The sequence below is a fragment of the Nematolebias whitei genome, chromosome 14, assembly GCF_014905685.2.
Source record: "Nematolebias whitei isolate Nwh7 chromosome 14, NemWhi1, whole genome shotgun sequence".
NCBI classification, from domain to species: domain Eukaryota; kingdom Metazoa; phylum Chordata; class Actinopteri; order Cyprinodontiformes; family Rivulidae; genus Nematolebias; species Nematolebias whitei.
Window position 1 is genome coordinate 45,309,815 of NC_056511.1, and position 17,377 is coordinate 45,327,191.

General features: G+C 40.3%; 1 protein-coding gene across 1 annotated transcript in view; it reads right to left on the reverse strand.

Moving 5' to 3' along the window:
• Positions 1-17,377, reverse strand: part of LOC119420340 (Down syndrome cell adhesion molecule homolog) — a 218,182-nt gene that overhangs the window by 45,058 nt on the left and 155,747 nt on the right. Inside the window, exons 6-11 of the mRNA XM_037687727.1 lie at positions 16,911-17,186; positions 13,761-14,057; positions 11,503-11,778; positions 6,174-6,452; positions 3,538-3,657; positions 2,290-2,469 (exon numbers count right to left, since the gene is read on the reverse strand). Of these exons, the coding sequence (XP_037543655.1) occupies positions 2,290-2,469; positions 3,538-3,657; positions 6,174-6,452; positions 11,503-11,778; positions 13,761-14,057; positions 16,911-17,186 (1,428 nt within the window). The remainder of the gene's footprint in view (positions 1-2,289; positions 2,470-3,537; positions 3,658-6,173; positions 6,453-11,502; positions 11,779-13,760; positions 14,058-16,910; positions 17,187-17,377) is intronic.

Here is a 17,377-nt window from a genome sequence, read left to right on the forward strand (position 1 = left end):
ATATATATATATATATATATATATATATATATATAAATGTATATACAGTAGTCCCTCGTTTATCACGTGTTTATGACCCGCTCCACTTGCTCTTTTATTAGATTCTTGGGGGTGGACAAAGCTCAAAATTTCCAGCCATCATATCAGTTATCGGTGGTAGCACCCTCCTACCAATCGGTATCGGCGATAGCCAAAATTTCCATTTCCATATCGGTCAGTCTCTACTTGGCACCAATTAATTCTCATGGGAACATGGACATTATTCATTTGAGAAAATAAACTAAAGAAGAGGCTAATGCAAAATTGTAGAAGTTAAGTATCAGTTTGTGTCATGTTCTGCTATGTTGTTTCTGAGAATTATTTTATAAGCCTGAAAAATGATTTAAAACAAAGGCTCTTGTTTGGCTGGTCATTAGCTTCATCGGGACAAAGACTTTTTCCTATTTCTCAACACTCCATGCTCAGTAACACATGTCCTGGCTGATAAGATACTAACTATTGTTAGCTGTTAAACCAGGCCTGGGCAAACCCCGGCCCGCAGGCCGTATACGGCCCATTGGGCTTTTTAATTGGGGTGTTTAAGCAACTCCAAAAAGAGGTTAAAATTGCCACTGGTTCAAATTATATTTAAAAAACTGAATTTAATAGGGAAAAAACTGGTGTTTAACCTGTAGTTCCAGCATTTCCCCAGTAGAGGCGCACTACAGACACTAGCGTGTGTTACAGGCAAATTAACATTGGAGAAGAAGTAATTTCTTCTTCTACTCTTTTATTTTTACTTTGCCCTTCGAACTCGTCAGTAAAACGTGTTTATCAAAGAAAAGAAAAGTGTAGAGTGAGTGCCGAGTGTTTAAAATGGGGTGGACAACAACATATTGTTTCACTGAGGTCCAATCAAAGAAAGTTTTTATGCCAAGAAACTGTTGCGGTTTTCAAAGAGTACACTTTGCTAACTGCTAACTATGCTAGCAAGCCTTTCTCCAATGGTGATTTTTTTAAAGAAACATGGTAAAAACAGAGGAGGTCTGTTGTGTCCGAAGGGCCAAGACAAGTTAGAAAACATCAGTTTATCACGCAGGACTGGGACTCACCTTGTGGAACTGACTGATGAAGATTTAGTAAAATAAGTTAAAAGGCAGAGAGAGGCCTTTAAGTTACGGTTTACTGGATGAAAGTAATAAAGGACACTGCTCAGCTCTTATTTTTAATCTGTGGGATTAACAACAGTTTTGAGATAATGGAGGTGTTTTTGACCCTGGAGTCTCTGAAAGGAAAAACACGGAGATGATTTTTATAACCGTCTGCTGTCATGAGAGAATGAAGCTTCTGTGGAGTAAAGTTGTCACAACGGACACGTCACCAGATTTAAGTGGAAAACATGTCGGGCTGTTGACAAGAATCCAGGATAAAGTGAAAGAAAAACCTCGACCAGATGTTATTTTCATCCATCAGGAATCGCTGTAAGTCGTGTTTTGTGTGTGAAACTGTTAATTGTGTGAATTATTGTCAGGTTCTCTGTTGTGAGGCTGCACAGAGGAGCTGCAGGAGGAGGACGTCTGCTTCCATCCCCAACCTGCTGACCTGTCATCAACTTTAGATCCTGTAGTTGTACAAAGTTTAGTGAGGAGTTTGTGGAGGTGAGCTGACACTTTATTTAGACGTTTCTCCTGTGTTCCATGAGCACAGTGAGGTAAGAGACTTGTGGTTTGGTTCATGTGATTTTTCTTCAGGTAAGAGAAAATACAGTGGTTTGTTTTGTTTGTTGTTTGGCCTGAAGTTGGTAAGACTCCACAAAGTTAATAATTTAACTATTGTCAATAAAATCACTGTTCCATCATATAATCTGACTTAGTGGCTGCTTGAGTGGTGCAGAAGGTGGAATCAACCATCATTAATAGCGTCCCGGTGGCTGTTTGTTGTGCTGGGGTGTGACATCACACAAACACTCCATCCAGCTGTTCCTGGCCCTTCGCTCCAGTTTTAGAACTCAGTGTGGTCCACGAGTCTGAAGGTTTGCCCACCTGTGTTAGACAGAACATCACTCCAAAGATGACTAAACCATCTCTTAAAGAGCAGAAACACACACACATATAGAAGCCAGCAGAAAACCAACAAAACCATCATCATTGATCTGCCAAATGCACTGCATGACGTTAGACAGGTTCTCTGTCTGCTACATTTCCCAGTGAACACATGAGCAAATGTTTAGTTGATAAAATAATCCCAGGTTTGATTAATGGTGTACATGGCAGGTGTTGTGTCTGTATTAGATTATATCATAAAACTTACTTTTAACGTTCAGAAACATGGACTTGCTGACGTCAGCCCCGACGTCGTTGCTGACTCTACAAAGGTAGAAACCGCTGTCTTCTTTGAGCACGTGCTTGATGAGCAACGAGCCGTTCACCAAAACTTCAATTCGAAAGCCCGAGTTTAGGACGATGGGTTTGAACTGAGGGACCCCGGAGCCTGGCGGAGAAAACACATCGTTTATTAGTCAAGCCTAGTTAAAAACAAGTGGAGTGGCTGCAGAATAAATCCTGAACTGTAAAAACACCAAATTAAACAAATAATAGATTAATTAGCACTAAGTTGTTGGTGCTGAGGCTGCTGAATGTATGAGTCAATTAACATTAATTCAAATTAAAAGCCAGAGAAAATAAATATCTTAAGCTGTTTTTAAAATCCTCAACAGAGGAACACTTTGACAGTTTTCAATCACTAAATTACATCAACTTGAATAATTTATTACTGTCAAACCAAAGTGGGTCATAAGAGAAAATCCAGATGTGTGGCTGAAAATCCAGATGTGTGGCTGTAGGAACGTGTGGTTCTGGTGACGGTGCCTATATGATAAAGCCAAATTACTGAGAAACAAATTAAATATTAAATTTTTTTTTGTGTGCAACACATTTTTGAACATCATACACACGTTACCGGATATTTATTGTGCTTAAACCTAATGTTTTATTAAACAGCTGTAATTGTGTGAACGCTGACTCAGCATGTCTGATTGCTACTCCTGCATACTTGATGCTGGTTTAGCTGGTTAATTATCAAAACATTCAAGAGATTTGTGCTGAATATTGGTTTTAACTTCTATAATTTAAAAATATTAACCTTTTTTTAATTGTTTTTATTTACACAATATTTCTTACAAAAAGACGTTAAGATCCCTGTTGTTCATGCAAAAGTTTCAGTCTGCAAGTGTAAAAGAATCAGTCGCTTGGTTCATGAGATGTCTTACTAACTAAAGACAATCAGACACCTACACTCTTTTGCCTTTGGCAGCAGGCAATAAAAAGACAAAGAACATAAAAGTGGTCAAATTATTGTCAACAACAACGCTTTTAGTTTTCAAAGAGAACCATAAAACCAAGAACGCACTCATTTAGGTATAAGAGCTACAAATATTTAGCATCTACTGCCGGTTGTATGTTTTAAATGATGAGAAGTTGTGCTTCATAGCTGTGTGTACGGTGTACACTTACACCTGTGTAAATGTGTATTTACACCTGTAAAAATGTGTACTTTTACCTTTAGAGTACTCCCACTGGATGGTGGGAACAGGATAGCCTTCAGCTGAGCAGTTCAGTATCACGGCCTTTCCGTAAATTGCATCTTGGTCTTTGGGTTGCACTACAAACTTGGGAGGAACTGAAAAGAAAGCAGCTTTTAGATAAAGGTTTGCTTCTAAAAATCTAGACATTTATGACATAAAATATACTTCTTGTGTGAATCCTGACATTAAAGCTGTTTTCCTCTATTGGATCCCTACATTTTGTGCATTCTACCACTGCTAATTCAGCCATTTCATTATTAAAACATTCAGCTGATTCAGGAGATTAAAATTCTGAGTTTTATTGAACTGTTTTTACAAATCAAAAAAAGTTCAATCTGGTCCTCTGCACATTCAGAATACATACGTTTTTTTTGCTTTGTTTTGTTTATTGTCTTTTTTATTTTCTTGTTTCTTGAACGTCCAGAGGACCAGATTGAACTTTTTTGGATTTTTCTACCTGGATTATTGAGCATGCATCAGGATGTTTTTACAAATATTGTCCACATTGAAATCCATTAATCCTTATGTTCCCAGTCAGCATCAGGTGAAAAGGAGGAACCCAGACCCAGACCAGTGGTCATTCCAGATGTTGAGGGAGTATCAGAGAAACTGAGACGTTTATTTTCTAAACATAACGTCCCAGTGGCTTTTAAACCCCAAAATACATTAAAGACTGGTTCATCCCAAAGATCCAGTCCCCCGACACAGAGTAATATTGTGTATGTTGTTCAGTTTCAGGAGGGTGATCAGTCTTACATCGGGGAAACTAAACAGCCACTGGCCAAAAGGATGGACCAGCACAGAAGATCAACATCATCAGGCCAGGACTCTGCGGTCTACACTCATCTCCAGGCCAGAGGTCACTCTTTCAGGGATGAAGATGTTCACATCCTGGACAGAGAGGAACGATGGTTTGAGAGAGGAGTAAAGGAGGCCATCTTTGTGAAAAGAAATCGTCCATCATTAAACAGGGGTGGAGCCTCCAGGTTCAACTGTCCCCCTCTTACAATGCTGTGATTGCTAGTATCACTCAGCCCTCTGTGAACAGTAAACAGCCATCAGGTGCTAATGATCCATTGTTAGGCTGATGGTCCTTCTTGAGCATGTGATCAGCTGGTTTTGGTTGTCAGCAGCAAACTGGTTGATCCACTCTGAGAAGGTGCTATTTAAGAGACTGAGCTGAATACAGCACCTCAGACTGAGGAAGTCCTCGGGATGAAAGACGAAACGTTTCTACATTTTTTGTTTGTTTGTTTTGTTTTTTGAATGTCCAGAGGACCAGACTTAATTTTTTTAGATGTTTCTACCTGGATTATTGAGCATGCATCAGGATATTAATCCTTAGGATCGCATCTTTGTTTTTTGCAGATGATGTGGTCCTGTTGGCTTCATCAGGTCGTGATCTACAGCTTTCGCTCGAGCGGTTCACAACCGAGTGTGACGCGGCCAGGATGAGGATCAGTTCCTCCAAATTCGAGGCCGTGGTCTTGAGCCGGAAAAGGGTGGAGTGCCCTCTCCGGGTCAGGGAGGAGGTCCTGCCCCAAGTGGAGGAGTTCAAGTATCTTGGGGTCTTGTTCACAAATGAGGGAAAAATGGAACGTGAGATCAATAGGTGGATAGGTGCATCATCTGAAGTGAAGCGGGCGCTGTACTGGTCTGTCGTGGTGAAGAGAGAGCTGAGTCAAAAGGCGAAGCTCTCATTTTACTGATCGATCTACGTTCCCACCCTCGTCTATGAGGGTATCTATCGATGAGCTTTGGGTTGTGACCGAAAGAATGAGATCTCGGATACAAGCGGCCAAAACAAGTTTTCTCCGCAGGGTGTCTGGGCTCTCCCTTAGAGACAGGGTGAGAAGCTCAATCATCCGGGAGGGACTCAGAGTAGAGCCGCTGCTTCTCCACGTCGAGAGGAGCCAGTTGAGGTGGCTCTGGTTAGGATGCCTCCTGGACGCCATCCTGGTGAGGTGTTCCGGACACGTCCCACTGGAAGGAGGCCCAGAGGAAGACTCAGGACACGCTGGAGGGACTATGTTTCTGGCCTGGGAACGTCTCGGGATTCCCCCGGAGGGACTGGACCAAGTGCCTGGGGAGAGGGAAGTCTGGGCCTCCCTACTTAAGCTGCTTCCCCCGCGACCCGACCCCAGATAAGTGGAATAAAATGGATGGCTGAAATTCATTAAGTCTTCAGTTACATAGAAAATGTATTTTGAAATCTACATCGGTCAGATTGCTCTATTTTTTGTTACGGCATGCGACTCTCGGCTATCATTATATTACTTTTATCTTTTAGCTGGACTTCTGCTACTTTTAGGCTTCAGCTGGCGTTTAGTTGAGCTTTAATTAAGCTCATTTAGCTCATGTATATTATTATGCTCTTTTAATTTTTAGCTAATGCCCTGCTTTCTTTAGCTTTAGCTACTCAGATTCAGTTTCCTAAGGAAATTCATTTAGCACCAAGCATTCTCACTGGATTTCCCCCCAAAATGCAATTTCTCCTCTTTTTACTTTGTTTTTATTTTTATTCAAACAAATTAAATTTTATTTAAACAAATAAATTCTGTTTGGCCCCTGCAACTTGGACCCTAACCCCCCACCACCACTACCCCCACACCTCGGACAATGAGCTGGCTCTGGTGCTCCACAGCAGCAGCTTGGTTGCGGGCGATGCAGGTGTAGTTGCCGTTGTGGGCCAGCGTCAGGTTGGAGATCCGCAGAGAGCTGGTGAAGTCTATGTTGTCTAAGGTGACTCCCAGGCTGGCTGGGATTGGTCGGCCATCTTTTTGCCAGGTGATGAAGACAGGTTGGTCCCCAGACATAACCACGCATGGAATAAAGACTCGCTGGCCGATGGAAAACCGAGGGAATTCAAAAGGGTGGATGGTGGGTGGGACTGTGAAGGAGACATGGAGGTTTATTTCCTGCAGGCATTTAACAACAAACAATTCAATTAAAGGTTTAACTTTAGAAAATGTTGCTTATATTTTATCCGTACTGGCTTTGTGTTGATGTCAAAACATGTTATGAATGTTCATAAATCAATCAAAACCACAGAAGAAATGTTTTATTAGCTCCTCGCACACAAAGCTGCTGATGTGGCTCGTAAAAACATGCACACGACACTTTCTCTCTGTTGCTCTCCAGGGACACTGTAGCCATCGTGAGAAGCAGATGCTTTGTAAATTAATGACATAAAATACTATTGGAATAAGCAGCTCTTCAGTATTTATTTAATTCTCAACGAAATAGGCATAATAGGCTCCTGGGGATTTCCTCTCGGCAGCTGTGGAATGCTAAACAGCTGAGAGGCAAATTAGCTGAGGCGGAATAACGGCGTGGCTTTGCCTACGCCGTGTGATGTCCCCCCTCACACAGTTGTTAGTTCATCAAGACCTGCCACACAGACAGAGGGGAGGCGGGAGGGGCTGGGGGTTCCCAGCTGGCATTTCATGTTTTACGGCGTCATCAATGAAAGAGAGCAATCTGAGGTCGTCATCGTCCGTGTATTGAGATGAGCTGCGGGTAAAACGGTGGAGGTGATGGACACGGTGCCGCGTGTTTTATGATGATGTGTTTGCTCACAGGGCTTTCCACAAATATCCATCAGCCTGTGTGTGTATCAGGTGTCTGGATACTTCAGAGCATCTTCGAAATGCCATGTGAATGCAAGACTCGCAGAAGATGGAACCACCTTACACAGTCAGTGTGCAGAGTGATGAAGTGACAGCCACACAGAGGAAGATTAATGGCGGCTCGTTGTGACTGTAATCCATAAAGACTGGAATGACACGGTGTGTATGCACACCCTAAATAAACAGCCTTAGTCCTGTATGTGACTAACAGTCCTGCATATCACCCAACGTCTTTTATGATTTAGACTCTGGTCAACAAAGTCTAAAAAATGAGTCGTTGCCATTTTGGTCAAAACTCAAAAATAAGCGTATGTACGGTGGCCCTGAGGTGTAAATGAACACTTGAAAAAAACAGAATTACGTTCATGGGACTGGGGTGACAGGTGTTTTAGAGTAACAGGGTGGACAGCTGACTCAGGGACTCCATTTATTTTTAATCATTTAAGCTTAAAAACATTTTGATATCATAAAAAGTCATTGGATGAGAACTATTCTAAATAGTACTATTAAAAAAAATTAAAAAATGACTTTTTTTTTAAATTACTTAGAATTGTAACGTAATTTCAGAAAGCATGAAAGGGCTCATACCTGGCAGTAAACACAAGTTGCATTAAAAATTTGATTTAATTATTTAAAATAAAATCATCTTGTGTACATATGGTTGTGTTTTATGGTAGAGGGGAGTCAAACATACAAGTTGAGATTAGTAAAATGAATATTAGCCCACCTTGAAACAAAATATAGCACAAAATGACTGAAAAGGTGCCGACTAGTAGGAATGACCCTACTCTACATTGTTCTGTTTTATGTTATTAATAAAGTAAAAACAAAACGCACAAAAAAAAAGAGGTTTGGCTTAATGTAATTGCATTTTTTCAAATGTTGTTGTGTTTTTGTTGTGTCTTTTCAAATGTAATTTTGTTTGTTGAAACGTAATTCTGTTGTTTTCTTGTTTGTTTGTCCTTCAGATGTGTTCATGGACACCCCAGGGCCACCGTACATGTGCAACCACATGAAATATCACCAGATTTGAACTTTAAAGAATGTGTTGTAAATGACTCGGCTCCTACCGCGCTAAATCTTTTTCTGTTAAATTAACTGTTACGATAGGGTGACCAGACGTCCCCGATATTCAGGGACAGTCCCCGATTTCGACGACCTGTCCCCGACTAAAGCTGTCCCCAAAAATGTCCCCAATTTGAGCGTTTAATGAACGAGATAAAAAAAGTTGCATGTGGACTGTTATTACAGCAACTGGGAGCAACAATCACTGTTACTGTAGCAGCTGGTTGCACCGACAAACAGAAGAAGAAGAAGAGCCAAGCGCGCTGCCTTTAAAACAGAAGAAGAAGAAGGAGCGCAGCATGAGTTTGTCAACACGGACTGGGACAAGATAAAAAACCACCGACGGGGAGTTCTCCTGTGATATGGCATGTATGAACTGATTTATTTAGTTTGAACTGAGCTGATCCTGCCAGGATAAAAGTTTTGTTCGTAGCAGGAAACGTTTCAGTGTTGTCAGCTGTGTCCAGGTAAAATAAATTAATTAAGAGGGCTGAGATGAAGATAAACATGAGGAGCCAAACCAAGCTTTTATTAACAAACATCAACAAAAGGCGAGAAGAAGAATAACTGCAGCTCGAGTGAGAGAGAGGGAGAACTAACAGGATGATGAACTGTCTGAACTGGCTCAGTTAAACTGGTTGAGACTGGACGCGTTGAATATTCATTCATTCAATCTTTATTTGTACAGGTTGATCCCACTGAGCCTCAAGGACTCATTTACAAGAGACACCTGATTTCAACAGAGTGATGACAACAGTGGACAATATAAGAGGCATACACATTGTTTTTAACAAATTAAAATAAAATGGCAAAAAAAAGTAACAAAAACAGCTAGATTCTAAGGCGAATGTAGAAAACTAAAAACAGGAACATGTCTGCATTGGACCCTGCAGGTGTCCAACAGATGCTTGAAGCCACTTAGAGAGGTCAAAGGTCGAGAGCTTCAGATCTTTTTACAAGATGTTCCAGGAAACAGGAGCGGAGTAGGAGAAGGTCCTTTTGTCTAGTTCAGTCCTCACTGAGGGAACACTGCAGGTAATGATGTCCTGAGAGCGCACGCTGTAGCTGCACTCACGCAGAGACATGTAGGAGGAGATGTATGAAGGCAACAGACCAAGAAGTGATTTAAAGATGAAGATGTACCAGTGGGAGAGTCTGTGTGGAGTTAATGGTGACCAGTTAACCAGTGGATACTGGGTGCAGTGGTGTAATATTGCACGAGGGTGCACGTGCCAAGGGTTCAACCAAAGCAAGATGTTTTAGAATTGATTGGCGACTTTAGTTTATATTTTCAGAGCTAGTTATGAGTTGTTTTGCTAATATATTAAAACTCAAATCATTCTGCTGGCTCCTCAGATAAATAGTTTTAACTTACGTTTCAATATAAATGTTTCTGTTCAGATGACTTCTGTTGTGACTTGGAGCTGTAGGAATAAACTGAATTGAATTGATTTGTGAACAAAGACTTTCAGTCTTATGTGTGCGATAAAATATGATCAGCTGCATCAAATGCAGCACTGAGGTGTAGCAGGACCAGTGTAGACACCTGCCCATTGTCAGAGACCATGAGAATATCATTAGTAACTTTCAACTGTCTCTGTGCTATGGTGAGCTCTAAATAACTGAAACTAATTTTAATATTTATAGTAAGATTATACTAGGATAACCCCAGTTGCTCATCTAAAACGTATCAACTTCTAAAGGGTATCTGAAACAAACATCTTGTTTTCTTTGTTCGAGTTGGTTTGAGTTGAGAGGACAGAAGTTCCTCCTCTGAGCTGAGCGTCAGGTTCATGTTCTTCTCTAACAGCAGCCGTGTGAAGAGGCAGTTGTTTGAGTGACGATGAAACAAGTGGAAGAACAAATAAAAAGAAAGTAATAGGTATATTATCCATCCATTATCTTTGACCCACTTCTTCCATTTTGGGTCACGGGGGTCGCCGGTGCCCATGTCCAGCAATCAGGTATATAATCATATTACTAAATAGTTTTTTATTTCTCATGTTTTAAGTATTTCTCTTTACTATTATCTGCTCATTCAGTTTTTTGTGCAACCTTTTCTGCTCTTTTTCTATTCCAGACCTCCATGGTCTCCATGGCTGATGTCTCTTCAGACAGAGGCCTCAGAACCAGAGAGGAGCTCATGTCAGTGACTACCTGTCAAGATTTTTCAGAACACCCTTTAGTATATCAAAATTTGACAAAAATGCTACAAATTTATGCTGGAGGAACTACAATCAGATTGGGGACCATACACATATTTTTTGTGATCGCCCATTGTTGATTTCATTCTGGCAAGGAGTCCAGACAGATATTCAAAAATTTTTTAATTTACGTTGAACCCACGGTATTATATATTAAGTTTGACCCCAGGAGAACATATTGGGAAAAGGAAAGCCCAATTACTACAGATTCTTTTACTGGTAGCAAGGAAAATGATAACTCTGTCCTGGCTCAAGCCTTTACCTCCCACCCTTCAACAATGGCAAGAAAGATTAAAAAATGTGTATTATATAGAAAAGATAACGGCAAAACTTCATTTAAAAATGGATATTTCTTTGAGTGTATGGGCCCCTGCCATTTCCCATTTTGGATGGCCACACGGATAAAAGAGTTATGGTTCTGAGAGGAGGTGTCAGATCTTTCTGTCCTCTCGTTGTGTTTGACGCCGGATGGGCGCTCCCATCTTTTACGTGAGCCTTTGAGGACCTTCGTGAGGGACGTCAGTTGCTGAAATGGACTTCAAATGTTAGCTGAGAAACAAAATCTCTTTTTTTTGTTTGTTTGCTTCTATTTTTAGTCCTTTCTTTTATGTATTACGCTATTATAAGTATGTATACATATAGATGTTGGAATTTAAATATGCATATTCTTAAATAAAGAATTTTTTTTTTTAAAGAACGGCGCTAAAAAGAAAGGCGCTATTTAAGTACAGTCAATTTACCATTTAATATGAATTAGTTGTAGTGGCCATTTTAATTTGGACTGACTCCCCAAATTAATGTTATGAATGTACCTCGAACCAACTTTCCTAATGTTTCATTAAAATGCATCTGGTGGTTCATGAGATATTTTGCTAACACACAAACAGAACTGGCTCCAACAGTTAATGTTAAAGTTTTAAGCAAACATTTCAATAGTATTAGACCCCCCCCCCCCACCCCCACCCATAAATAAATAAACACTCATACTGATCATCCAACCAAGTTCTTTGCGTTCTAAGTGAAAACAGATCAGGGTACCAACCTTTCACTGTGACGCAGACATTCTGATGGGTGGACAGCTGGGGCTTCACCAACACGGTACACGTGTATTCTCCTTCATCCACATCTTTCTGCACATCAAACAGTTTCAGGGTGCCGTTGTTCTCGAAGGCCCGCTGCCGGTGGTTGTACGGTAGCAAGTTGGAATCCTTGTACCACTTGATGGAATAGTAGGGGTAGCCAATGACACGGCAGTGGATGTACATGTCCCGCCCAGCAATGGCAGTGAGGTTTTTCATTGGTCTGATGCTGGCAGGCCCTTGAGGACACATCAGAGAGACAACTCTCTTAAAATGATTTTGAGGTGGTGATGGGCTGAAAGGCAGCTGTGCCAGGTTGTGTGTGTTCTTAAGACATAATGTTTTCATGCCTTGATTCATTCTGCAAGCATAAACATGTCTTTGGCTCGTCGAGAAGTTTCAGAATGTCTGCTTAAATTTGCATGGAGACATTTAAAGACAAGAGTAAACCGTGAAAAGTATAAATTGGGATAAGAGTCATTAACTGCTGAACTCTTTTATATTAAATCCCCCTTCTCTTTGACTTTTTAGAACCATATGTTTGGTACTGTAGTACGGATGCCCCAATACTAGTACCAAGGATAACTCCAATAACGTGCGAAAACTCGTACTCTTAAAAATGTTCTTCTCTATATCCCTTTGGCTTCCTTGAGCGTATGGTTCATCTAAAGCTGTTTAAAGCCATTAAGCATACTGTCAGCTTTCACTCAAACTTTGTGGGAAAAGAACAACTCATAAGATTTTCACTGGACACTGATGTAGGGGTTTTCATCCTCTCTCCACCAGGTTCCTGAATGCAAGGGTGGAGCTGGTGAGCAGCTGCAGCTGGAGACCATTTCCTCAATTGGTGCCAGGACTACTCAAGGCTTCAGATGAGCTCTAGTCATTGCTGGAGCATTGTTCTACCTGCCAGTACATATGCTTCCAGCTGAGTGTTGTACCTAGCGATTTAAATATGTACCTTGTACTACGGCCTTCGTGTTTTCATATCCTGGATCTTATCTCCTGACCCAAAGTACTAAGGAATCCCTGAATGATTCTCATCTACAGTTCTCAGTCCTCAGCTGCACCCACGCCATCCACCACGTGTCTCTTCAGACAGCCTGGACCTATTACCTTTGGAAAAACCCTCAGCCTTCTCACCATGCTGTCTTGACTCCTACAACTGTAAGAAATTCAGATTCTGATCAGTTATGTGCTGGACTAATCTTACCTTCCAGACATTCATTCCTCTCCTCTGTTCCACAGACCCTGCTTGTAAATATTCCCCTGCCTTACTGTAAATAAAACCTTTTCAATGATAGTTGAGTTTGGTTCTGTTTTCCTCTCAGTCCATATTATCTGGGTATTCCTCATTATAACAAGTGACAAGTGACCAGCCAACATAGATTGTCTGTAAGACACTGATAGCTGCACAAGGCTCCATAGTATAGCTAACAAAGTTAAGTCAGGTACACTGCATGGATTTAAATAAATATTAATAATAATTTTATATATAAAGTGTTGTTGTTTTTTTAATCCGTCCAGAGGACCGGACTTAACATTGCTAGATTTTTCTACCTGGATGGATCAGCATCAGGATATGCTCCATAGTATTCTTTCAGTCCAAGCTTTAGCCTGCTTTGCTATTTGTTTCAATGCAATTATGGGTGCAGCAATGTAATAAACAATCTTTACACGTTGCCCGCAATTGTATCTGTGGAGGTCTATCTTCAGCGGTTGGCTGCATTTGACATCCATAGACCCTTGAGTAATGACTAGAGGATCTTCTCATTTAGCACTGGAATAAACATGATCAAATTAAACCAATCAGGCAACAGACACTATTGTGCACAATCTGTAGTAGAGGGAGTATAACAACTATACCAGCACAACATTCCTGAATGCTTCAGTGTTACTGCTTCATGACAACAGCCGTCCAGTTTAATACGATGCTGCAGATAGCACTCCAGTCAAACAACGGTCCTAACATCTTAAACAAGTTTGAGTTTATATTCGAGTTTAAACACGTTCCCACTATTCTGGGAGAAAACATGAGGCCTTCAAAAGTGACAGAAACTGAATTGTCTAAACAAACTTAACTCAGGCATTCTTTTAACTTCTGTACCTTAAATGTTTTCAAGTTGGCCAATTTAATAAAAAAAGCATCAAAACAGAATACCTCAAGACATGTTGATGTGTATATGTGATGGTGTGCTGGAAGAGTTGGTTTGACAAGCACCTCTTACGTTTATTCGCGCCTGGTAGGAAACTGTCCCGGCTGAATTGTTGCAGATGCACCGGTACACCCCTCCATCAGCGACCTGGGTCTGGGTGATATTCAGGTGGCTGACGACATGGCCCTCAGCATTAGTGTAGTAGGAGATGTGGTGCCGGCTGTCCCGTGTCACAGTTTCATCGTCCAGAGTCCACATTACCCGAGGCTCTGGCGTGCCTTTCACCATGCACGAGAGAGACACAAACTCGTTGACATTGTAGACCTTCTCACTGAATGATTCCAGAATCTTGGGGGTGCCGTCTGGACAGAAGAATATCAAAGAACAGATCATCCATATTTACTTGTTTTTCATTAGTCAGCCATAAAATAATATTAGAAATCCATATCAAGCTTTTATGACAAGAACCTTTTAGTAAAAACATACGATATCTGTTGAAACAAAATATTGTAAATGTAAAATCTCACTGTGCCTCAACTGTTGAGGACTATTGTAGCTGGTGACTATAATAGTGTGCATGTCATAAAGCATTCACACTATTGTTTTCTTGTTTATATTTATGAAGTCTGACTTTTATTCCCATTCCGTACATTTTTTGGACCAATTCTCGTCTTTCAGTTTTTAAGTTATTTTAGCAATTTATTGCAGGTATCAAAACATTCATCTCCTTCAGGTGCTAAACTTTTGGTATTGGTGCAACTTTAGCTTTTTGAAAAATTTGGCATTTTCTGCCATTTTTTTCTACATATAAATGAAATGAGCTCATTTTACATCCTTCATATTTTTAGACCTGTTTTAAACCTTTAACTGCTCCTTTCACATTTTGTTCTGCTTCAGCTTCTTTGTGCAAATTTTTTCAGCTACTTTCAGCTAATTTCAGCTGAGTCAGCTATTTTGTGTTCCTTTCAGGTTCTTGCAGCTAACTACAAGATGTTTGTGCTTCTTCTAATTTCTTTCTGATCATTTCAGCTTGTTATGTTTCTTTCAGCTTATTTCTACAAGTTTCAGTTTTTTCTATAATTTCAGCATGGTTAGTTGTATTTACGCAAATTTTTGCTTTTTCAACTAATTCCACATTATTAGCACTCCAACTTTTTTCAGCCTAATTCTATAAAAATGTGCTCTCTCCACTTCCTTCTGGTTATTTAAGCTTCTATCAATTTATTTATTTATTACTATTTCAAAGCTGTTTTTTTTGTTGTTGTTGCTAATTTCAGCTTTTTTCAGATAAATTAAAGTTTTTCATGGTACTTTTTTGTTGTTGCTTTCAACCTAATTAACTTATTTATGGTAATTTCAGCTTGTTATACTCCTTTCAGCTTTTTTTCTGCTAGTTTCAGCTTTTTCTTCTATCTCAGCTAGCATTTAGCTGTTTTTATGCAAATTTTAGCTTTTTCAGCTAATTCCACATTTTTAGCTCATTTCAGCTCTTTCTGCTTCTTTCTTGAAGTTTAAGCTTCTTTTGTCCTTTTCTGCTACATTTCAGCTATATTTTTGCTAATTTCAGCTATTTTAGCTAATTTCCTCTTTTTTTTTGTTCATTTTTGCTAATTTAAACATAAATTACCAAATATGCATTCTTTCTGCTTTCTTCTGCTAACGTAGTCTTGTTCTTCCATTTTAGCTATAATGCAGCATTTCTTTTAGCTAATTCCAGATATTTTTCAGCAAATTCTTCAGCAATAAGCATTCACACTGCATTTTTGCAGGAAATGCAGTTTCTTTAGTTGCAAATAAAATTGCAACACAACTGCATTCTTACTGAATTCTGAGCGTTTTAATCAAGCAACAGGTTCTGAGTGGACACTTTTACACACCGTGACTTGCAAAACTGCCTTCGAGGTAGGACATGTTACTTTATTGCCCACTTCCACCTACACTGCACTCAATCAAGACTGCTTTGTACTGTTAGTAAATGATCTAGACTGGTCCTGGGTTTTTTTGATCTGCTCAGAAACAGGATTATAATGAAACTATGACCCGGTTCTGACTGGGTTAAACGGGGCCAGCAACTCTAAAAAGTCTCCCAGGAATTCACGATCTGTCAAGCAATAGAGTTTATTTTTGCTTGCCACATCATGTAGAAAGACTTTTGAAGCACCGTCTCAATTGTCCTTACACGTCAAACCATGTAAGATCCGTTGAGATCACAATTAGTCACGGCCCCTCATACACGTGACAGGTTGAGCTCCCCTTCTGCGAAGGAGGAGTCTAGGCCCTATAAATCAGTAATGACACGGGACATCAGCCCTTCCGGTTTCTGATCTTGTGTCATAGACCGGAGAGGCCAGCGCTGTAAACTGTACCTTTTCCTGCCTTGATTTTAATACAATTGGTAAAATTGAATTCACATTTCCTTGATTTATTAATTAGTGTGAGTTGCCACTTCGAGCCGGGGGTAGCGACGTGGTCTGGAGGTGGGTCCTAGGTCCGAGATGAGGCCCAAGGCCCCGGCTAGCAACAGTTAGCTGCAGTGGCCCAGTGACTCACAGCCAGCTCTCCTCATAACAGTACTCACCTTGGCAAATGCCCTCATGTTTATGGACAAATCTATTGCAGTACAATTGGTAACTTTTGGATAATTTTCAAATAATTTATATTAATTATTGTCATGGTTTGATCTGGATATTTGGGACTGTAGCCTTGGGGAAGACATTCTTTGCAGGCATCTAGTACTTGTTCTATGATTCTTTTAAGATAAGTTTATAACGTCTACAAGGTTTTTGTAAGAATTTTGAGAGAAAATATGTTGCAATTTTTTTAAACATTCAAAATTCAAGGGACAACACTGCAAGCAGCCGTGACAAAGGCAAGTGAGCATGCCTTGCAAATGTTTTGAAATATTTTGGAGACTCCTCACAAATGCCAAATAGTTCATGTAAGTCTCAACCCAGTGAGAGTAAAGCTCCTCTTTCTGTCTTTACAAATCTACTGATTATTAATATTTACTTTATGTTAGTGGCATCCAAACTGTATAGAAGCCTCTTGTCAACAATGTGATAAGCACCTAAACTCATATAAAGTTAAAATGTGAGACCACTGCCGTAACAAGTTAGAATATGTGCACACAGAGACGCACATGAAAATAATAGATGAGCAGTCAGTTTTTAAGCACTGACTGATGCATGCTTCCATTCTTTATAGTGATTTCTGACCTTCAAGTATGACTTGAACAAAGTCCTGCGCAGACATCTTGCCATGTCTGGCAAAGCATTGATAGGCCCCTCCGTCGCTCTTGGCCATACCAGCCATGACCAGGTTTTCTCTGTTTTGGCCCGTCATGCGCACACTGTTACTGGGGTAGATGAGCTCTCCGTTGCGGTACCAGGACAGCTGGTACTCCTCAGAGGCCGTCACACTGCAGGTCAGTGAAACCTGGCTTCCCATGCTGCCCTTTACCTTCTGCGGACTCACTGTCACCTTCAGGGCTTCTGTTTGTTGGGGAAGAAACACATCAGTAACAAACTGGAATAAATTGGTAAAATGTTAGGATTCTTTTAAAATTGTGGCTACTGTAGTGAGACTTTATCAATGGTTAGATATATTTATGAAGCACCTTAAATATCTGGGTCACACAAAGACCCAATATTTTCAGTATTGTGGAAAGTTTATACAGGGTATA